General features: G+C 35.2%; 1 protein-coding gene across 2 annotated transcripts in view; it reads left to right on the forward strand.

The window, feature by feature from the left end:
* The window catches only part of Tsp97E (Tetraspanin 97E), a 77,361-nt gene that overhangs the window by 13,788 nt on the left and 39,054 nt on the right, over nucleotides 1-24,519 (forward strand). For both annotated transcript variants that reach the window (XM_089101683.1, XM_089101684.1), the window contains one exon: nucleotides 23,774-23,854. In XM_089101683.1, the coding sequence (XP_088957809.1) occupies nucleotides 23,795-23,854 (60 nt within the window). In that variant the 5' untranslated portion in view covers nucleotides 23,774-23,794. Of the gene's footprint in view, nucleotides 1-23,773; nucleotides 23,855-24,519 lie in introns of those variants that run through there.

Genomic DNA, 24,519 nt, shown 5'->3' on the forward strand with positions numbered 1-24,519 from the left:
CATCGATCTTTACTATAAAAATGTGAAGCCTTCCAATCACTTTCGACTATTAAAAAGGGCACTAATCCTTTCGATTTCCAATCGAATGATCCCTTTTTGGGTTTCTACGACAACGTTTTCCATAAACACCTTATATGCCCCTAGGGCATAAATTACAACCCCTACCCTAAGGGCTGTGAGGGTGGTTGTCATCCTCTAAGACCTAATTTCCAGAACTTTCAACTACGCTAAATAAAATGGCTATCTCAAAATTTTGATTGGATGTGTTTCGGGAAATTGTGGGCGTGGAAGAGGTGTTAGTTGCCTTCCAATCACTTTCGACTATTAAAAAGGGCACAAGCCACTCTAATTTCTAATTGAATGAGCCCTTTTCGAAGTTTCTACGACAACTTTTTCGATACGAAGTACCCTGGTACGGAAAAAAAATAATACATTGTGCCAACATCGTTCTTATATACCCCCAGGGCATAACTTAAAACCCTTGCCCTAAGGGTTGCGGGGGAGTAACCTCCTCAAAAACATATTTTCTTTCTGGAAATCAGTTAGTCTGAACAAAATGGCTGTCTTAGAATTTTGATTGGATGTGTCTGGGGAAATGGTTGGCGTGGAAGGGGTGTTAGCTACCTTCCAATCACATTCGACTATTAAAAAGGGCACTAGCTATTCCAACTTTCAATCGAATGATCCCTTTTCAAAGTTTCTACGACAAGTCCTTCGATACGAATTGCCCTGGTATGGAAAAAAAAACAAAAAAAAAATAATACATTGTGTCAACATTGTTCTTTACTTAGGCAGCGCGATTGCGCTGCCTATGATAACATCCTGAATTGCCTAATGCTCATTTACCTACCTCTTTTCATCCAAAAAATCAGAAAGAAAAGTGAACAGAATTTTAAAGTGGAAGGTAGAATTTTTGTTTAAAGAAAAATTTCTTCTTCTCCTTCCTACGATCCGATATACATGGCGAGCCCAAGATGACAGTATTTATCTTTAAGAAACAGATTGGCCGTGATGACAGTTGAAGCCCGGAGGTCGATATCGATAAGCAAAAAAGAGACAAAAAACCGGCGGCGTATTAGTGACGCCGCCGGCGGCGTCAGCGTGCTGATGCAAGCTCGGCGGCGCGCCACCGTTTTTTTCTGCGGCGCGCCGCCGACTTTTCGGCGTGGCTTCGGGGTCTACCCCCAGGGCATAACTTACAACCCTTGCCCTGAGAGCTGTGGGGGAGTGTCCTCCTCAAAAACATAATTTCTATCTGGAAATCAACTACGCTGAACAAAATGGCTATCTCAAGATTTTGATTGGATGTGTTTCGGGAAATGGTGGGCGTGGAAAGGGTTTTAGTTGCCTTCCAATCACTTTGGACTATTAAAAAGAGCACAAGCCACTCCAATCTCCAGTTGAATGAGCCCTTTTCGAAGTTGCAGCGCGATTGCGCTGCCTAGGATTGTATAAAAATGATGTCATTTCACCTTGTGTTCCTGAGGAGCTCTGCTGATATTCCGCATAATTCCTGTTCTATTATTCTTCTAATGCTTTTTGCTGACTGAAATCTCATAGATGGATAGAATTAATAGAGTTTAGAATATATATATGTATGTATATATGTATATATATATATATATGTACATATATATATATATATATATATATATATATATATATATATATATATATATATATATATATATATATATATATATATATATATATATATATATATATATATACATATATATATATATATATATATATACACATATATATATATATATATATATATATATGTATATATGTATATATATATATATATATATATATATATATGTGTGTGTGTGTGTATATATGTATATATATATATATATATATATATATATATATATATATATATATATATATATATATATATATATATATATATATATATATATATATATATATATATATATATATATATATATATATATATATATATATATATATATATATATATATATATATATATATATATATATATATATATATATATATATATATATATATATATATATATATATATATATATATATATATATATACATACATATATATAACCATAACTGCTTCCTCAAAGGAAAGGTACTCCTTCTCAAGCTCTTGTGTGCATCATGTTTTTAGATTTTATTAAATTTTGAATATCTGTCTTTTTTCCCCTAATTTTTAAGATCTACATATTTTTGTAATTTTTCCTTTAACTGGTTTGACCGATTAGATTTTGTATTCGCTATCCTTGGTAGTTTGAGTTGTATTGTCTTCTATTTCCAGGGACTTCTTTATATTGAAATATCGACTTCAGAGTTTTAGTGTGAAGCTATATTTCCGTTCTTTTAACTCATCTTTGTTCTAAGATCTTACAGCTCAATGATGTTAGCAAAAAGTTTGAAGGGCGCCATCTTTCTGCCATATAGAAAAATGATGATAGAACTTTGATGATATACTCATCCTTGTTCTTAGAATGCTGGTTAAATAAAAAAAAACAATTTTTTTTAACTGAAAGTAAGGAGCAACATTAAAACTTAAAACGAACAGAAATTATTCCGTATATGAAAGGAGCTGTCCCCTCCTCAACGCCTCGCTCTTTATGCTAAAGTTTTGAAAAATACCGCTGTGAGAAAGAGTCCAACTTAAGCGTAAAGAGCGAGGCGTTGAGGAGGAGACAGCCCCTTTCGTATACGGGATAATTTCTTTTCGTTTTATGTTTTAATGTTGCTCCTTACTTTCAGTTAGAAAAACTTGTTTTTTTCATTTAATTTTTGACTGTTTTTGAATTAATACAGGTTTTGATTTTGGCTCACCGTGCATGAATAATTCAAACAAAATTTGCATATTAATTTTACTTTTATTTGGTTAATTGGCTTTCTCGAAAGTCGTTTAATTTTATTTACGAACGTTTTCATTAGTAATAAATATACGTAACTTACGAATCAACCTACGTAACGAACTTCTATATTCATATATTTTTAATACGTGTATTAGGGTGTTCGTCCCTTAGTCAATACCTCGCTCTTTACGCTGAAGTTCGAATTTTGTTCCAATTATTTAAAAATGACCCCTTAATCACAAAGGCCGTTAATTAGAATAAATAGCTCTTATGAAAGTACTAAAAAATCTTTGGCTTAAAGAGCGAGGTATTGACTAGGGGGCGAACCCAATCACATGCGTAATGATTTCTTTTCATTTTAAGTTCTGATGTTGCTCCTTAATTTCAGTTGAAAAACTTGTTTGTTTTTTTTATTAACTTTCTGATCGTTTTTTAAATAATGCTGGGAAATCCGGCGCCCCCTTCATAGCAATGTCCCTTCCCTCATGAAAACTTCCTCCATGGAAAGATCCTCCCACATAACCCCGACCCCCCCCCCCCCCTCACTACCAGAAAACATCCCCCCTGAAAACGTCTGTATGTTTCCCAATATCCAATACTGTATGTAAACATCGGGTAAAGTTCAAAACTTTCAGCCCTCCCCCCGGGGGCTTTAGGGGATTAAGTCATCCTAAAAGACATATTTATTATATTTTCGACCATGCTGAACAAAATGGATATCTCAAAATTTTGATCGGGGGACTTTGGAAAAAAATGAGCGTGGGAGAGGGCCTAGTTGCCCTCCATTTTTTTTAGTTTCTGAAAAGGGCACTTGAACTTTTAATTTCCGTTCGAATGAGCCCTCCCATGATATTCTAGGACCACTGGGTCGATACGATCTCCCCTGGAAAAAAAACAACAAATAAACATAACCCTTGATCTTTCTTCTGGTATAAAATACAAAATTCCACATTTTTGCAGATAGGAGCTTGAAACCTCTACTGTAGGGTTCTTTGATACGCTGAATCTGATGGTGTGATTTTCATTAAGGTTTTATATCTTTTAGAGGGCGTTTCCTCCTTTTATCGAAAATCAGGCAAATTTTGTCGGCGCATAACTTTTGATGGGTTAGACTAAACTTGATGAAACTTATGTATTTAAAATTAGCATTAAAATTTGATTCATTTGATATATCTATTGGTATCAAAATTCCGTTTTTTGGAGTTTTGGTTACTTTTGAGCCGGGTCGCTCCTTACTTACAGTTCGCTACCACGAACTGTTTGATCAGAGCAGAGTGATGAAAGACGTTTGCTAAAGAACGCTATAAGATGTAAGATATAATGCATAAGATGTAAAAATTAGTTTTACAGTTATTTTAAAAAGCGACTAGAGTAGATTTAGCATGTTTTGGACAAAGCAAAAAGCTCTAGGTGTCCTGAAAGCAAAATAGAAGACTATAAAATCGAGAAGACATAAACGATAAACGATTTTATTACCAAACGCCTTACAAAAAGCATAGCATATATTAAATATGTAACCTAAACTAACCTAAACTAGGTACCTTTTTTTGCCTCTTTAACCCCAAAAAACTTAAGTTTAAATCTTTTTCTCAGAGTGAGCAATACTTCACTATGCAGCGGAAACCTGCTTTTCATAAAGCATCTTTGAGATTTCGATGCGGTTCTTCTCGCGTGTTTACTGGATTCTGGACAAGTACCGGTTTTTGTTTAATACTAGACAAAGTTGATTTATACTTTCGAAAGTATTCAGGGCAGAATGATGAAAGACGTTTGCAAAAGTATGCTGTAAAGATGTAAGATCTTAGCACAAAGATGAGTAAAAGAACGGCCCTTATATATATATATATATATATATATATATATATATATATATATATATATATATATATAAAGACGTTTGCGAAATAATGCTGTAAGATCTTAGCGCTAAGATTTCACTTTTAAGCGTTCTTTGTCAAAAGATGTAAGATCTTAGCACAAAGATGAGTAAAAGGACGGCCCTTATGATTTGTTTTTTGGACTTGTTCAGTTAAAAGGGTTGTGGGGGAGGGCTAGTTTGTTTTTTTATAATATTTTGCTCTTAAAAGGGGCATTAGAGCTTGCCACTTCCTTCTACATAACTTCTCCAGAATTTTTGCGACCAATGATTGGATACATTCGTTCGTGTTGAAAAATAAATGTTGATTGTTTCCCAGCTCAAAATGAAAGAAGCTCACTGGACACCTCTTGTGTGTTGCTGTTATTGGATTTTGTGCTCGTTTTATTGTTTGGAATGCCGTAAATGTTTAATAATATTTATATGAAAATTGGAAATATTTAGTAAATATTTATTCAAATTGGAAGGTTACATTTTAAAAATGTTCGCGTTTTATGATGATCTTCAAGCAATTGGGATAGCTTAAATGGTTCTTCAATTGAGTACTTATATGGTTTACCATTATCAGTATTTTGTTTCAGCATTGACAAGGAGACAAAAGCTATGATTCATTTTCAGAAGATAAAGAGAGTGTAGATAAAGAAATTTGTCATATTTTAAGACGTAACATGAAAGGAATTTTCAGTAAACTATTTGAAAACAAATTGAGTTTGAGATAGTACGAATGGTAACAGATAAAAATTTTTGTCTAGAAATCAAAGCAGTAATACGATTAAACATGATGTTTTGTATAAAACGAGGGTTTGTTTGAAAAAACTAACACAAATCTCAAATTTGAACTTGGATGGGTAAAATTCACTCGACAAACAAAATTCGAAACACCATCAGCCTTCAGAAAAATAAGTGCGTTTTTGTTTATTTTACTGCCTCAAATTTGATTAATGTTCATAAAAATCTGATAAATGTTCATAAAAAACTTGATTAAATTTTTTGCATTTGACCTTAGGGCGATGAATAGGCCATTTTTTCCTAAAGTAAAAACAATATAAACAAGTGGTTTATGCCACCACTTTTCCAGTCTGTTCAAGTCAAAGTTACAGACCAATAGATATTGTGTTTTTTCCAGCTGACTCAATCTAACTGTCGAAAATCAAAGTAGGTTATGAAAAAACTGCACATGAATGGGATGCGCCGTTCACCCCCTGAGAGAAGCTTAAAAAGTCCGTCTATCGCAAAGTTTAAACCTGAAAACATATTCTTTTTGTAGTGTCTTAATAGCCCTAAGAAAAATCCTCTCGCTTTCCCTCTACTCCTGGTATTTGATCTATGTACACATAAGAGCATATAGGGTGCGTTTTCCAAGTTTTTAGGTAGGTTTGTAGTAGGCCTACCTTTGACTTCAGCTCATGCTCTGAATTGGAGGGAGGGCGTGGAACCACTGTACAGCCATAGTAGAGATGGCCTTCTGGATTTGCAGAGACGTATAGGAAATACTTTGCAGAGACGTATAGGAATCATCGTGCTATTTGCGTACATTATGTTCCTTTCCAAGCAAAGCGATCAAACACGTTTTTGAACTATGGACGAGATAGTGTAATGCAACCAGACGGGTTTCTGAGGCAACATCCACTTTTTGGGGCCAATCACAGAGAGCGGAGGCTACTATACGATAATTTGATTAGTAATTGGATTCAAATAAAAAAGTGATCAAACATGTTATATTTGGAACTAGGGTCGAGATTGTGTAATGTAATCAGACGGGTTTAAACGACACACAAGAATATTTGTGTAGTAAACAACTAATGTTTTTGAAAAGGTAGTTAATTGTAGCTCCAATAGCCAAATTAATCTTCCGTTGGCTAAGAACACGTCATGGATAACTAAAGAATGAGAAATTGAGCGTATCATTAATACGAAGAATAAACTCAGATACGTAATAGATTTGAAGCTTACAATATACATTGGTACAACGTATTGAATAGCTTAACTGGCTTTATATACTTTTGCGTAAAAGCTAACTCTATCTGCGAAAAAGGGTATAGCATTTGCGAATTGGAGTTGAACAGTGTTGTCAATATAAAAAATGGTGTAACGTTACAGTATATTAAAAAGTTGATACTAAGAGAGATGTAGATGGCAAGAAAATATTTTTAATAAATAAATTAATAACAATCCATAGAAATCCTTACAAATCAAGTAGTGAGGTATAAATGAGTATGAACCATCAAGGATCATAAGCACCAACGACCCTAACCACCAGGGATCTCAACCCCCAAAGGTCCCTTATCCCCAAACTTCAAGGAGGCCACTTCCCTCCAACTTTTTGGCCCCCTCCCCCAATTTTTTTTTTTTTAAATTTTTTTCTTATTTTTCTTTTAACATATATTTTTTCAACTTTTTTTTTACATCTCTTAGAATGACATGTAACATACTTAAAACATAAAAAAATCACATTTAATATTTTCTAAATAAAAAATAAAAATGATATAAAAATGTTAGTCGTGACTTCTACTATTATAAAAATATTGTTTGTAGTAGCCTTTTTTTAATTGGGCTGAATTTTTTTTGGACTTCGAAATGGCTCTAATAATTGTACTCTATGCTTTCGCAGAGACACTATGCGGCTTTTCCACCCCATCCCCCCATTTTTTGTTTGATTTTTTTTTGAATTTTTTTTAACTTTTTGTCATTTCTTTTTAACATGATATATTTTTTCAACTTTTTTTTACATCTCTTAGAATGACATGTAACATACTTAAAACATAAAAAAATCACATTTAATATTCTCCAAATTCAAAATGAGAATGATAGAGAAATGTTAGTCGTGATTTTTACCACTAAAAAATAATGTTTATAATAGCACTTTTTTTTATTGGACTAATTTTTTTTTTTGGACTTCGAAATTATTCAACTTTTTTTTTCACGTATCTTAAAATGACATGAAATATGCGTATTAACAATTGTACTCTATGCTTGCTCAGAGACACGATGCGGCTTTCTCACTGGTACTTTATGGTGGGTTATTGACACTACCTAGTTTATTGCATGTATTAAATCAGTATTTTTTACGCAGTGGAACAATAAACACATAAGTCATATCTCTAAAAAAGTGAAGATGGAACATTTTAAGATAGTGTGTTCACAAGATAGTGTTATTGTAGCATTGAATACTGACAAGGAGAAGTATTTAAACTATGAAATAAGTACAAGTGATAGCACTATCGGAAACGTATGCGTGCATTGTCATGACAGTAAGGAATTAAATTTCTTTGGACTACCGAAAAAATTCAACTCTTATGTTGGTGGATATGTGAGATTGAGATCTCCAGAGATGATTGCACTCACAGATAATGTCAACATAAACATAATCGTTGATGATAGATGACAACTCCTTGCTACTGTTGCAGGTAACACATTGCCCACTAATACATCCTATCGTCAGCTTTCGGGTATTAGCATTCAACGGAAGGTCAAAAGAAGAAAGGTCTACTCTTCTACTAATATCATAAACCATATCTTGTCAACGTGCCGAAACTTTTACCTTTGTAAAAATAATTTTAAAATAGACAGTGAAATTGCCGGAGAAATAAAAGGGCATTGGTAGAAAATTTCACTAAGGAATATAAAGATGAATCGATGAAAAACAAAGTGTCAGCAAACGTTACTACCATTGATCAAACGGTTAATGAATCAAATATTACCAAAGACGAAACGCATGTTGAACCTGTCGGTGACACACCAGTAAATATTGCGTATGACTCAAAATGGAATAATGTAAATAAATTCTTTATCAGCATCCGTTGTTGGATATGTCATTATGAAAAATTGTAAGTAATTAAGTAACAAACTCTTTCTTAGTTGTCCGCTATCATCAACAACTATTTTTATGTTGGCATTCTTTTTGATTGCAATCATCTCTGGAGATCTCAGTATCGCATATCCATCAACATAAGAGTTGAATTTTTTGGTACTCCAAAGAAATTTAACTCCTTACTATCATGACAATGCACGCAATACCTTTCCGATAGTGCTACCACGTGTACTTATTTCATAGTTTAAATACTTCTCCTTGTCAGCATTCAATGCCACAATAACACTATCATGTGAACACACTTTCTTAAAATGCTCCATCTTGACTTTTTTAAAGATATGACTTATGTGTTTATCGTTCCCATGCGTGAAAAATACTGATTTAATACATGCAATAAACTAGGCAGTGTCGATAACCCGCCATAAAGTACCTGTGGGAAAGCCGCATCGTGTCTCTGAGCAAGCATAGAATACAATTGTTAAAGCCATAAGCATATTTCATGTCATTTTAAGATACGTAAAAAAAAAGTTGAATAATTCGGAAGTCCAAAAAAGTCCAATAAAAAAAATGCTAATACAAACAATATTTTTCTAATAGTAAAAGTCACGACTAACATTTCTATATCATTCTCATTTTGAATTTGGAGAATATTAAATGTGATTTTGTTTTGTTTAAGTATATTACATGTCATTCTAAGAGATGTAAAAAAAAGTTGAAAAAATATAACATGTTAAAAAAAATAATAAAAAGTTAAAAACAAACTTCAAAAAAAAATTGGGGGGGGGGGGAGGAAGCCGCATCGTGTCTGGGCAAGCATAGAGTACAATTGTTAGAGCCATAAGCATATTTCATGTCATTTTAAGGTAAGTAAAAAAAAAGAAATAAAAGTTGAATAATTTCGTCAAAAAAATTTAGTCCCAAAAAAAATTTTGCCCAATTAAAAAAGGGCTACTACAAACAATATTTTTATAATAGTAAAAGTCACGACTAACATTTTTATATCATTCTCATTTTGAATTTGGAAAATATTAAATGTTATTTTTTTATGTTTAAGTATTATGTTTTACGTATGTTACATGTCATTCTAAGAGATGTAAAAAAAAATTGAAAAAATATATCATGTTAAAAAAAAAAATAAAAAAAAGTAAAAAAAAAAAATTAAAATTAAAAAAAAAATGGGGGGAGGGGGCCCCCTTGGAGTTTGGGGATAGGGGAGCTTTGGAGGTGAGAGGTCCCTGGTAGTGCTTGTGATCCTTTATGGTTCATACTCATTTATACCTCACTACTTGATTTGTAAGGATATCTATGGATTGTTCTGAATTTCTTTATTAAAATTCTTTCCTTGCCATCTACATCTCTCTTAGTATCAACTTTTTAGTATACCATAACGTTAGACCATATTTTATATTGACAACACTGTTCAACTCCAATTCGCAAATGCTATACCTATATTTTTCGCAAATAGAGTTAGCTTTTACGCAAAATTATATAAAGCCAGTTAAGCTATTGAATACGTTGTACCAATGTCTCTTGTAGGCGTCAAATCTATTAGGTATCTGAGCATATTCTTTGTATTATTGATACATTCCATTCCTCATTCTTTAATTACCCGTCACGCATTCTTAACCAAGGGAAGTTTAATTTGACTATTGAAGCTGCAAGTAATTACCCTTTTCAAAAACATTAGTTGTTAACTACACCCAGATTCTTGTATGTCGTCTAAACCCGTCTGATTGCATTACACAATTTCGTCCATGGTTCCAAATATAACATGTTTGATCACTTTTTTATTTGAATTAAATAAATAAAAAACAAGTTTTTAAACTGAAATTAAGGAGCGACATTAAAACTTAAAACGAACAGAAATTATTCCGTATATGAAAGGGGCTGTTCCTTCCTCAACGCCTCGCTCTTTACGCTAAAGTTTTTTATTGTTTTAAAAAATAGTTGAGACAGAGTCAAACTTTATCGTAAAGAGCGAGGCGTTGAGGAGGGGACAGCCCCTTTCATATACGGAATAATTTCTGTTCGTTTTAAGTTTTAATGTTGCTCCTTAATTTCAGTTTAAAAAACTTGTTTTTTTAATTTAATTTCTGGTTGTTTTTTAGTTAATGCAGCTTTTATTTTGGCTCGCCCTCATTGAATAAGTAAACAAAATTTGTATAAAAATTTTACTTTGCTTTTGCTAAATGGCTGTCTCTAAATTTGGTTCTGACGTGATTTACAAATTAACTTACGTAACGAACTTCTATATTCGTATATTTTTCTTCTGGCAAAAAATACAAAGTTGCAGACTTTTGCAGATATGAGCTTGAAACCTATGTTATAGGGTTTTCTGATACGCTGAATCTGACGGTGTGATTTTATTTAAAATTCTTTCACTTTTAGGGGATGTTTCCCCCCTCTTTAAAAAATCAGGTAAATTTTCTCAGGATCGTAGCCTTTGATGAGTAATACTAAACTTAATAAAATTCATATATTTAGAATCAGCATTATAAGCCTATTCTTTTGATACATTTATTGACATCAAAGTTCCGTTTTTAAAAATTTCGATTACTATTGAGCCGTATCGCTTGTTTTTTTTTATTGTTTTTTTTATTACGTATATGTTATTACGTATATGAGGGGGTTCTCCCCTTAGTCAATACCACGCTCTTTACGTTAAAATTTAAAAACAATTTTAATTCACAAACCCCTGAATCACAAAGGCCGTTTAATTAGAATAGATAGCTCTTTTGAAAGCACTAAAAAAAACTGTAGCGTAAAGAGCGAGGTTTTGACTTTGGGGAGAACCCCCTCATATACGTAATAATTTCTGTTCATTTTAAGTTCTAATGTTGATTCTTACTTTCAGTTGAAAAAACTTTTTTTTTAAATTTAATTTCTTATCGTTTTTTAAATAGTGCTTGGAAATCCGGCGCCCCGTCAGAGAAATGTCCCTGCCCCCAAAGAAACATCCTCTACGGAAATTTTCTCCCGCGTACACCCCTCCTCCAGTCCCACCCCCCCAACCGAAAAAAAATCTTCCTGAAAATGTCTGTATATTTCCTAATAACTAATACAATATGTAAGCAATGGGCAAAGTTCATAACTTGCAGCCCTTCCCCTGGGAACTGTGGGGGGTTAAGTCATCGTAAAAGACATATTTATTATATTTTCGACTATGCTGAACAAAATGGCTATCTCAAAATTTTAATTGGGTGACTGAGAGAAAAATGAGCATTGGGAGGGGGCCTAGTTGCCCTCCATTTATTTTGGTCACTTAAAAAGGGCACTAGAACTTTTAATTTCCGTTCCAATGAGCCCTCTTACGATATTCTAGGACCACTGGGTCAATACGATTACCCCTGGGGAAAAAAAAAAAACAAAAAACAAATAAACACGCACCCGTGATCTTTCTTCTGGCAAAAAATGCACAATTCCACATTTTTGTAGATAGGAGCTTGAAACTTCTACAGTATGGTTCTCTTATACGCTGAATATGATGGTGTGATTTTTATTAAGGTTATATAGCTTTTGGGGGGTCTCCCCCTTTTTTCGAAAATCAGCCAAATTTTCTCAGGCGCGTAACTTTTGATGGGTAAGATTAAACTTGATGAAACTTATATATTTGAAATCAAAATTAAAATCTGATTCTTTTGATGTATCTATTGGTACCAAAATTCCGTTTTTTAGAGTTTTGGTTACCATTGAGTCGGGTCGCTCCTTACTTACAGTTCGTTACCACGAACTGTTTGATCCAATTACTAATCAAGTTATCGTATATGGAGTAGCCTCCGTTCTCTCTGGTATTGGCCCCAAAAAGTGGATGTTGCCTCAGAAACCCGTCTGGTTGCATTACACTATCTCGTCCATAGTTCCAAAACGTGTTTGATCGCTTTGCTTGGAAAGGAACATAATGTACGCAAATAGCACGATGATTCCTATACGTCTCTGCAAGGTATTTTCTATACGTCTCTGCAAAGTATTTCCTATACGTTTCTGCAAATCCAGAAGGCCATCTCTACTACCCATTTCTGCGGATAATCTGAAATAGGACCAAACGAACAAAAATCAAGGCCAAAATGCTTGTTCGTAACACGTGCTGTTTACCTTAAGATGCTATCGTCGGCATTACATTGCTATCATTTACATTTTCTTCTAAGCATGTTATTTGTTTATCGTACCCCATTTAGGCCATAGATATAATTGTTTTTGGGAATGTAGAATTTTTTTTTCGTACTTTTAAAAGAGTTATTTGTTTTAATTAAACAGCTTTTGTGATTCAGGAGTCATTCTTTAAGAATTGGGACAAAATTCAAACTTTAGCGTAAAGAGTGAGGTATTGACGAGTGGGCGACCCTTTAATATACGAAATAAATTCTGTTCGTTTTGAATATCAATGTTACTCCTTACTTTCAGTTGAAAAAGCTTGGTTTCTTATTTAGTCAGTTGATGAAGCGAGGAATCCGTAGATGCCTTTGTTTAAGTTTCAGACAGCAATATATACCACTAAGGCCTAAGGATTATGGATCTGTACCATTTTTTTCAGGAGCACCAATTCCCAAAAATATACAGGGATTTGTTTTCCAAAATCTAGTGGGGGGGGGGCAATTTCTTTCAATGAAAATAATAAAGAACGTTTTTTCAATGAAAATGCCCACAGAATGCTTAAAAAACGGGGGGATGGGTTGAGGTTTTGCCCTCCTTGCCCCGTCATTGGAAACCCCTTGGTTGACCTATGGGTGTTAGTAACAGTCTCAGGATACCGATTTTCTAACAGGTTTACTTTTTTGAATGAGAAACACGTTTACATTTACTTACCTTGACTATTACTCTGTGACGTTTTTTATATTTTTGGCCATTGGTCGTTTTTTCTCTCACATTTACATCTGGTCGTTGGTTTTCTAAAGATGTATCTTATAGCCCATTGACATGAATACTAATGCGTGTAAGTTGGAAAAAAATATGGAAAACGTGTGATAGGCTTTTGTAAATTCCTTAATGAATAGACAAATAGTTCTTGGCAACGAAGTGTATGCCCTTGCTAGAACAAACTGGCACTCTAAATAAAAGTGGGATTGTAATCGTAGTGTGAGCGCCAGGAGAAACTGTTGTTTATTAGGATTTCATATATGTATGACTCATTAATTTAATAAACTCACCAAAGTGTATTGTCATAAGGAAATATATATTATTTATATATTATATATATTATATATATTATGTTATATATTATATATTATATTATATAATATATTATATTATATATTATATTATATAATATATTATATTATATATTATATATTTATTTTTAAAAAGAAAAAGCACACCAAAAAAGGGTTGCAATCTTCTAAAAATTCAATTTTAATTGAATGCACCTGATTATGACAGAAGTCTCAAGCTGCCGTCCCTGAAATCTGTAGGTTTTGTGTTTTTCCTTAAGAACAACGTCACTAATGCGTTTTTATTTGTTTTTCCTTCTCTTATCCCCAGGTGAGAATCATACTAAGCCAGTCGTCAATCATCTGGAGAGGGCTCATTTGAACGGAAACTGTAGGGTTTATTGCTCTTTATAAGCAATGGAAGATAACAAACTGTCAAGTTCTGCGATTGCGTAGCGCTAAAAAAACAACAATTTGGGCCAGAATACTACCCAGCGAAAATTCTAAAATAACCAAAAGAGTAGCGCCAATTCACGGAAATTTTTGGGAGGGCATGGGGAGAGAATTTTTTTTTCCGGTGAAAATACCGAAAAGGGACATTCTTCAGTAACAATACCCCGTAAAAGGATATTTTCGGAATTTAGAGGAGGGGACAAAAAAAATATAGGCCCACAGGTCCCCTCATCCATCCCTAATTGACGCCACTGAGGGTTAATTAGTTTAGAACTATTGAAAGGTTATGAGTCCCCTTTTGAAAGTCTGCAATGGCACGTGATTATGATTCATCTCTAAATATATGTACTATCCATAAAAAATGGAACTCATTGTATGATTACTTGTTATTTAATTGCTACTAGTCTATAATAATATAAAAAGAACTGAGTAATAAATGAGAAAAGGACAAAAGATAAAAAAAGACGGAGATTTGTATTGACAGAACACCAACAACATTTAAGTAGGCTATAGCCTAATAAAAGATGGAAAAACCGACGACTGAATTATAAACATAATTCAATCAAGAATATTAAACCATGGAGGACCTGCTTTTTTATGTGGATGATTTTTATTTTATGTGAATATAAGGACGCTTTATTCACGAAGAAGTCTTGAGCTCTGTTTCCACTGTTGCACTTGCAGTTTGTGGTAACGAACTGTAAGTAAGGAGCGACCCGGCTCAATGGTAACCGAAACTCTAGAAAACGGTATTTATATTTCAATAGATACATACAAAGAATCAGATTTTAATGTTGATTTTAAATATATAAGTATCATCAAGTTTAATCCTGCCCATCAAAAGTTACGCGCCTGAGAAAACTTGGCTGATTTTCGAAAAAAGGGGAAAAGAACCCATAAAAGTTGCTCCACCTTGATGAACATCACACCATCAGATTCAGTGTATTAGAGACCCCTACTGTAGAGGTTTCAAGCACTTATCTACGAAAACGTAGAATTTTCTATTTTTTTTTGCCATTAAAAGGATCATGGGTACGTGTTTATTTGTTTTTTCCCTAGGGGTGATTGTATCGACCCAGTGGTCCTAGAATATTGCGAGAGGTCTCATTGGAACGGAAATTAAAAGTTCTAGTGCCCTTTTTAAGTGACCAAAAAATGGAGGGCAACTAGGCCCCCTCCCACGCTCATTTTATTCCCAGAGTCACCCGATCAAAATTTTGAGATCGCCATTTTGTTCAGCATTGTCGAAAATATGATAACTATGTCTTTAAGGATGACTTAGTCCTCCGAAATCCCCGGGGGGAGGGCTGAAAGTTATGAACTTTACCCAATGTTAACATATAGCATTGGTTATTGGGAAGTATAGCCTACAGAAGTTTTAAAGGGGAATCTTTTCTGATAGAGGGGGGGGGGGTTGGGGGTTATGTGGGAGGATCTTTCCATGAAGGAAGTTTTCATGGGGGAAGGGACATTGCTATGAAGGGGGTGCCGGATTTCCCAGCATTATTTAAAAAAAGATCAGAAATTAAATATAAAAAAACTAAGTTTTTCAACTGAAATTAAGCAGAAACATCGAAACTTAAAATGAACAGAAAATAATACGTATATGATTGGTTTCACCCCCTAGTCAATACCTTGCTCTTTAAGCCAAAGATTTTTAGTACTTTCATAAGAGCTATTTATTCTAAATAACGGCCCTTGTGATTAAGGGGTCATTTTTAAAGAATTGGAACAAAATTCGAAATTTAGCTTTAAAAGAGTGAGGTATTGACTAGGGGGCGAACCCCCCTAATATACGTACTAAAATATATGAATATGGAACTTCGTTACGTAGGTTAATTCGTAAGTTACGTAAGTTAGCATGTAGTATATAAGGTAGCGTGACAGCACTGTAAAGACTGGCGAGGTAAAAACAGTTAATGTGTACTTATGTACTATTTCGTGGTAAAAAAAAAAAGTCGAGGCAATGCCCAATTGGTGCATAGTCTACTAGTAATGTGCCGTTTTCATTTATGTTAGTAAGTCCATGAGGTCCTAAAACCTCAGAAGAATATTGGTGATCATTTCACACTTCTGCATATAAGTCGCCAAAAACAAATAGTACATGGTTGCTACCATTTCATCTAACCCTCACAAGCACTAAACGTCATTTCGTCGACAAGGTAAATCCATCAGAACATCAACACGTCAGGAAATCGACAGTCATAACATCAGTCATCTATTTGCACATCAGGGGGGTGGGGGTAAAGCATAGCATATATTATATACGTAACCTAACATAACCACATGTCCCCCCTAAACCCCAAAAAACTAAAGTTTTAAAATATTTTAGATGTTTTGAAAAAATTTTAGATGTTATGACGTGTTAATGTTATGACTGTCGACGTTCTGACAGTTAGTGGTTCTGAAGGATCTTCGTTATGAAAAAAAAAATTATGTTATGAAGTGTCGATGTTATGACTGTCGACGTTCTGACGGCTATCGATTGTGACTATCGATGAACTGACGTGTCGAGGTTGTGACTGTCGACGTTCTGACGGGTAGCGATTGTGACTGTCGATGTTCTGATCGGTAGCGAGTGTGACTGTCGATGTCCTGACTTTTCGATGTTACGACTGTCGATGTCCTGACGTGTCGATGTTCTGACGGGTTTTTTGTCGATGTCCTGACGGTAGTGGACCTGACGTGTCGATTGCCTGACGCCTTCTCTAGTACATCAGACTTGGGGGTCTCTTTAGTGATAGTCTGTAATGTTTCGTAGAAATTGGCCTTTACAGCCTCATCCGCCTCATTTGTTGAGGCATATCATACAGTCACCATGAACTGTTCAATGAACTTCGGAGCACATCCTTATTCCTACCCCTGCCCAATGATGGTTGCCATTGCCACTATAGAATAGCATATAGGCTATCCCTCTTCTAGGTTCTCTTGGTCCACATCTTTCCACAGAACCAAACGGTTCATGGTAACGAACTGTAAGTAAGAAGTGACTCGGCTCGATAGTAACCGAAACTAAAAAACAAATTTTGATTTCAACAGATACATTGAAAGAACCAGCTCTTATATACAGAAATGTGGAAAATGTGCGCCAGAAGAATGATCATGTGTGCGTGTTTATTTGTTATGTTTATCATAATACTAGTCCTAGAAGAGCGGCAGAGGGTGCATTCGAACGGAAATTAAAGTTCTTGTGCCCTTTTTAAGTGACCAAAATATTTGAGGGCAACTAGTCCCCCTACCATGCCCTGTTTCCCCCAAAGTTATTTGATAAAAATTTTGAGATAGTCATTTTATTCAGCATAGTTGAAAGATCCAATAACTATGTCTTTAGGGGTAACATATCGCCCCACAGTCTGTGGGGAGAGGTCTGTAAGTTGTAGAATTTGACTATGTATTTGTGCTTGGTGTGAGTTTCCATAGGGAGTATTTTCTGTTGGCAGGGAAATATACGGGAGAGGGGTGAACTTTCCAGATGAAATGGGAAATGAACTTTACAATGGGGGGATTTGTCAGAATACCTATACGAAATTTTAATTATATTACTTTATCTTTGCCAACTCAATTTTGCATGTGGCGATGTTCTGGGGGAATTATGCAGGGGCTATTTTTGGAGTGTTTGGATTTCCGGGAAAAAATCCGACGGGGGGTGAAATTTCTGGAGTGATCGAGAAAGCGATTAGAATATGCTAAGGAAAATTTTTCAGGCTGAAACGTCCACAAGAAATTTTACGGGGGGGGGGAGATCATCAGCGATGATGGAACTGTCTGGAGTAAATTTTACGGGAGGGGTTCATTTTATGTGGGGGGAAATTGCCACGGATGAGTTTCCCCTGAGGGGGTATTTTTCATGGAGGGTGAGCTAGATTTAGCGGCGTTATTTGAAAAACAATCAGAAAATAATTTTTTTTATAAATGAAAGTAAGGAGAAACATTAAAGTTCAAAACGAACAGAAATTATTCCGTATATTTAGAGGTTGCCCCCTCGATATCTTGCTCTTCACGCTAATTTTTTACTTTTTGTCCCAATTTTTTAAGAACAGCTCCTGAAAGACATGGGTTGTTTGATTAGAATAAGAACGGTTTTTTTTTATAAGTGGTTAAAGCCTAACGTAAAGAGCAAGGTATTGAGAAGGGGGGCAACCTCTTCATGTACAGAATAATTTCTGATTGTTTTGAGTTTTTAATGTTGCTCCTCACTTTCAGTGAAAAAAAAAAACAACTTGTATATATATTTAATTTCAGTGAGGGTCAGCATGTCAATTTATTTTACTTTTTCATCTCTCTGAGAACTTGCTCGGTCTTTTGATAACTGGCTTATAGTTCACGCTCCAGAACGCAATTTTCGTAGGTTGTTTTGCAGTCAAGAATTGTGTCTAGGCTAGTGTTGTAACTGGTAAAATAGGGGATTTTACCGCAATCTTACGGACCTCATAAAATTGGTATTTTACGTAATTTACCAGTATTTTACGTATTTTACCGGTATCTTACATATTTTACGGCGCCTTGCAATTTTCAAAACCCAAAAGCGTAAAGAGGTAAATAGAAACAGGTTTGGATATGATTTATTGATTTTCTTTTGAACATAGCTGTATTACGTCAGCCGAATTAAAAGGTCGTTTTTGTGACTTCACTCTCTTGTTATCAGAATGATAAAGTGTATTATAGTGAACAGTGTTTCCACTTATCTTTTCAAACAATCTGCAAAATCTTAACAATTTTCTGGAGAAAATCGGGAGACGGCTCTCAGGATTCGGGAGATGGATCTCAGGATTTAGTAGAATTTTCATTTTTTTTTGTATTTTGTATTGAGTTTTTGGAGTTGTTGGAGCGATTTGAGTATAAAGTACCACGTTCTAAATGTTTGGAGTGCAGATTTACTGGAGCCAGCTGCAATTCCGGAAAGAAAATTCGTCGATCAACGTTGTCAAACATGACAAAAGGAAGCAGCTAGAAGCTTGAAATGTATTTAATTTTGAAACTAAGTGCAGATATATTTCATTCAGACTCTAAAGCTGTTTAATTAAGACATTTTTTCTTTTTTCGACCCCTACTTTTTTTCGCCCTTTCAGATTCCACACGACAGCCCACTAAGTTCAGGACTGGGACAGAAAATCTGGATGAATTACGGACACTAGGCCTTTGACCATTGAGTCTGAGTTGAGCGGATAATATTTTTACCACCATCCCTAGAGGTATTCACAAATGATAAAGAGAAAACGCAAAGTCGTAGCTCATTAGTATTGATATAACTAAAAAAAATTATAAGAAATAGTATAACTTTCAGATACATATACCGAATTACATTCATAATCTGTGTCTATCGCATGGCTTTTTATGTGAGCAGCCTCCTCTGATCATGCAGTAACTCAGCTGTGCTGGTAGACTCTGCTAGTTCTTTTAGCCTCTTTCTCAGGGGCTGGTCAACCGTCAGTGTGTCTGCTGTAACTCCGTCTCGTTTCATTTCAAGTTTCGTCTGAATTGTGGAAGCCAAAGTTACTGTTACCAAATGATTCCTTCTGTCTGTCTTTACTTCTTGAGTAAGCTGAACAGTCTTTCTGAAGCTACGCTCGAAAACAGCAAGGAACACAAGTATTGTACAAACATTGCTAAGTTTGGTTTCCACGGTGGTCCCTCGCACTCAAAGCCGATTTCCAGTAATCCCCGGCTGTCAGTGTCACTGTTTAAATCATTGGAACTATCGAAATGTTCCCGCCATTCTTTGTCAATGGCACTTTTCGACCACTAATTGTACCCAGGTTCATCTTTTCTTCGCGGTTTTTTGTTTTATAATACACTGACAGGCCCTGGCGGACTATATTCGTCACTTTCTGCTTACCCAATCTTACTTTATCAGTAACATTTTTATGCGGCATATTATTCAGGAATGGAACTATTCTGCCAACCAGCAAAAATGGTAAATTGCTCTCAAAATGATGCAATTTTCGTCTCTTTCTTGTATTGGATTATTTGAGGCAAACCCCTTTAGTTCTACCGAGCAACTGCAGACAAAGTCTAATTTTTGTCATATTCATTTAAATTTGTAGTAACTTTGGATCATTTTGAACCTACTGAATCAGCTGGAACTACATAGTGCTAGTTCCCATCTTCTTGGTGCAAGCCAACACCTGCCGTTAGTTTATGAATTGAAAATAATTAGTTAATTACAAACCTTCAAGGTGCTTAAAAGATCAAAAACAGAAAATCAATGCAACCAAAGTGGAATGGATAATGGGCAATGTTCATACCTATGCAATAAATTCAAATCGCGGTGCCTCAAGTGCCTGGGACGTTAGGAAAAATACCTAAAAGACCACAGGCAACGGCCAGGTAAAAAAAAAGAATGACCACAAAGTAGAATATTTCGGGCATTAAGTTCTCTCGAGATTTTCGCTAAATTCGGTATCTTCTTTTTTTTGTCGGGAGATTGATTAGAAATTCGGTAGATCTCCCGAAAAATCGGGAGAAGTGGAAACACTGATAGTGAAGGTAATTATAATTTTGAAATGGTGAAATATTAGTTGAAATGAAATTATATTAGTTGCCGAGAGCTGTTAAATAAAGAAAGGGCTAAAAGCAGGATTGACATAACAAAAAAGTAAATAAATAGCCCTGAAAAAGGAGGGGTAAAAAGAAGCGAAAATAACAGAAGCAGATATTTCCTCAGGGACTTCCGCCCCGTCGGCTTCCGTGCTCAAAAAAACGGAAGGAAAACTAATTTTTGTTAAGTAACTAACAGAGCAGAAGAAAAATTGAATCAAAGAAACCCAAAAACCGAGCTAGGTTAAGTGAAACTAGATTAAATGACCATTCACCAACAAGACTTGGCAAGAATTCTCGGTACTTGTTAATTCGCCAGAAGACACTCAAGTTTTTGATATGAATGTAAGATCTGAGAAAACCGGTTTCATAGCCACAAAGACAAGAGATGGCCAGGGGCTTAGCTCCAGCATTTTTAGTGAGGGGAGGGGGAGAGGTCCAGATCCGGATAGTCATGGGACATGGGCTATATAATAATATTTTTCTCCAAATTATTGATGAGGGAAACTGCTCCCACCCCAAACGACGTCACTTGTGACGGGTGACAAAATGCATTGGACTTCTGCGTATATTTAATGTATGTATGCATTGGGCCATATATTTGCACATTAGGGGGTTGGGGGTGGGTAAAGTATTTGGACAGCATGTAGTTAAAAAAACAATTCTTACTACATAATGTACAGAATAATTGTAGCTAACACATTTTGCATTCAGACCCGCTATACTTTACCCTCCGCTCCGCTCCCCTATTGTGAAGATATATAAATATTATATATAGTACACGTTATTGAGAAAGGTATGCATGTTCGAATTTTACTTTCCAAGAAGACGAGGGGAGTGTTAACTAAATAAAAAACGTTATGTGTATACGGATTGTATAAAGGGCGTAACTCTCAGGAATGCAAGGGAGATGATCAAAAAGGCAATATTTGCATGCTATCAATACTGCTACAATTACCACCACTACTACTACCACACTACTCCATTTACAGTATTGAGGGAAAATTTGAACTAAATCAAGAGACACAATGTGCGTGCACATTGTCAAAAAAGTGTATCTCAAGAATTGATTTGGGTATTAAGTTGGAACTTTCAGAGAATGCTTTAAGAAAACATCATCTGGCTAAAAGGCAGTATGTGCACACTACTGCTAATACATACTATCACTGCTGCATTTACTATTACTACTATACTACTACTTGTATGGCTAAGAGCCTTGAGATGAAAATTTATAGAGGTAGGCTATATGAACTTACAGGTTATCAAAACAGCGCATCAGCAATGTTATAGCAATGGGTATTTGCATTAAGTTGAAACTTCCAGGACTTGATAAGAGGGATGTTCTACTGACCAAAAGGCAATATGTTAATACTGCTTCTAGTACTGCTGCTATTGCTATTAATACTATTACTAGTAGGCTAGTATCAATACTACTAGTTTGACTACTATTACAACTATGCCTAAGGATATGAAGGTGAAATTTTCAATGAATTTTGAGGGCAAAGGTGAACTGAATTACAAAACATCGTCTGTATGCAAAGATCAGAAATATTTGTTTGTAAACAATGAATGAATAGCCTAGCTTACAGCCTTTGCTCTGAGACTGTGGGTAGGTTGACATCACCCAAGACATAATTACTGGACCTTTCAACAATGCCGAACAAAATAGCTCTTAAATTTTTGATCGGATGTGTTTTGGGGTATGATACGCTTGGGGGGGGGGGTACCTTCCATTCCCTTTTGATTCTTAAAAAGGGCACTAAAACTTCCAAATTCCAATAAAATGAGCCTCATTTAATCCAAAGTTTACACCACCACCTGTTCCATAAATATCTTATATACCTCGGGGCTTAACTTCAATCCTTCCCCTTGGGCTCTAGGGGGTTGTTTCCGCTCGGAAGACTTTTTATATGTTCTTTGGACTATTGGTAACAAAATGACTATCCAACAGTTTCGATCGAATGCGTTTGAGGAAAAGAGGATGTCAGGAGGGGGGGGGGGGCCTGTTTCTTTCTATCACTTTCGACTCTTAAAAGGGAAATATAATTATAAATTTTCAATCGAATGAACCTTCTCTAAAGTTTACATGACCAGCCCTTCCACAAATACCTTACATGTCCCCGGGGTATAACTTACAACCCTTTCACCCACACTCGGGGGGTTTTTGTCAACCCCAAAGGCCTTGTTTTTCGACCTATGGACTATTTTTGAATAAATCTTTATCTCAAAATTTGTATCGGATGTATTTGGAAAAATAAGATGTGAGGAGGGGGGGGTAGCTGGTTTGCGGTCGCTTTGACTCGTTAAAAGAGCATTAGAACGTCTGATTTCCAGTCTAGCGAGCCCCCTCCGAAGTTTATATGACCACTATTTCCATTAAAACCTTATATGCCCGGTATAATTTACAACCCTTGCCTTGAGGGCTGTGGGGTGGGAAATTTTCAAAAATTTTTGGACCTTTCAACTACGAACAAAACGGCTATTTCAAAATTTAACTGAAATTTTTTTGAGAAATGATGGGCGTGGGGGGATATGGTGCCCTCCAATAAGTTTTGACTATCAAAGAGGACACTAGCTGTTTTAATTTCCAATCGAACGAGCCCTTTTCGATGTTTGTACGTCAACAAATGACCATGTCGAAATTTCTATCAGATGTGTTTCGGGAAACTACGACGTGTTCTACAACCATCTGCTCTGTATGATGTGACTGATGCTTTATTTACATGGGAGACTCGCCGCTCTTTATACTACACTTTATACTTAAGTGGCATGTTCAGGCTCAGCGGGTTTGGACACGGGTTGTTCTCGTCTAGTGCATCAAGCGTTTTCACAAATAGGGTCCACGGGGTTGAAACCTCGAACCCGCTGAAACTAGACGAAAAACTAGAAACTTGAAACTAGACGAGAACAACCCGTGTTCGAACCCGCTGAGATTGAAAACGTGGCTATATGTTTTTATGCTATATTGTGAATGAGTATGATCCGCTTCTCATTGTGACAATCATTGAAAACCAAGTTTTTAACAGAAGAAAGAGAAATAAAACATGTTCATTGCCCAGACCAGGTTTTAATTTTAGATTTTTCTTTTACAGGTGATTTTTAGAAAAGAAGCAATGTGTAGCGGCTTCAAATGTACCAAAACATCCCTTGTGATCCTAAACATAATCTATATTGTAAGTATTACCCTTTTTTTTAGCAATGGTGCCGTAAAGGCCCTAAGTATTAAAGGGACGGGAACCCTTGTTGTTTAAAATCAGTTAAATGAAACGGATTGGATTTGAAAAAGTGTCCCATTCATAGAAAAAATTGAAATAGGTAATCTAAGTTGGATTTTTTGTGTGGAGGAAGAACGAATTATATTTGACAGTTTGAATAAGAAGTGTCAAGTAATTTGGGATAATTTAAGATAGCCAGAGAGGCCATAATCACTTTCATGGAACTCGGCCTTTAGCGAGCCGAGGGTTTGGAATCGTTAGAATATTCTGCTCTGATTTTTTCTTTTACTTTTGGGACCCATCATTTATCTAAAAGTCAACTACATTTTAGGTCTAGGTTCCCCGTATCTCTGTTGTGCAGAGCTTTTTCGCGAGGTAATATGTTTTATTAACCTCCTTAAAGTCAATTCAGGTTGTTGTTTTTAATATAATGCAGGGGCGCAAAACCCCTATGCCTTCCCAAGGCCAGAACAAAATTTGCACTTTACTGAAAAAATATAAATGTTTTTACTTTTATAGCTTTAATAATTCAAATAATATTAACATTTTGATTACTAAATATCAGTATATGTATATTAAACTGACAATGCACATTCTTTTCTATTTTTTCCCTAAAGTGCAAA

This window comes from Artemia sp. Qi Xiang Cuo, chromosome 15 (assembly GCF_049724085.1).
Source record: "Artemia sp. Qi Xiang Cuo chromosome 15, ASM4972408v1, whole genome shotgun sequence".
In the NCBI taxonomy this organism is placed as follows: domain Eukaryota; kingdom Metazoa; phylum Arthropoda; class Branchiopoda; order Anostraca; family Artemiidae; genus Artemia; species Artemia sp. Qi Xiang Cuo.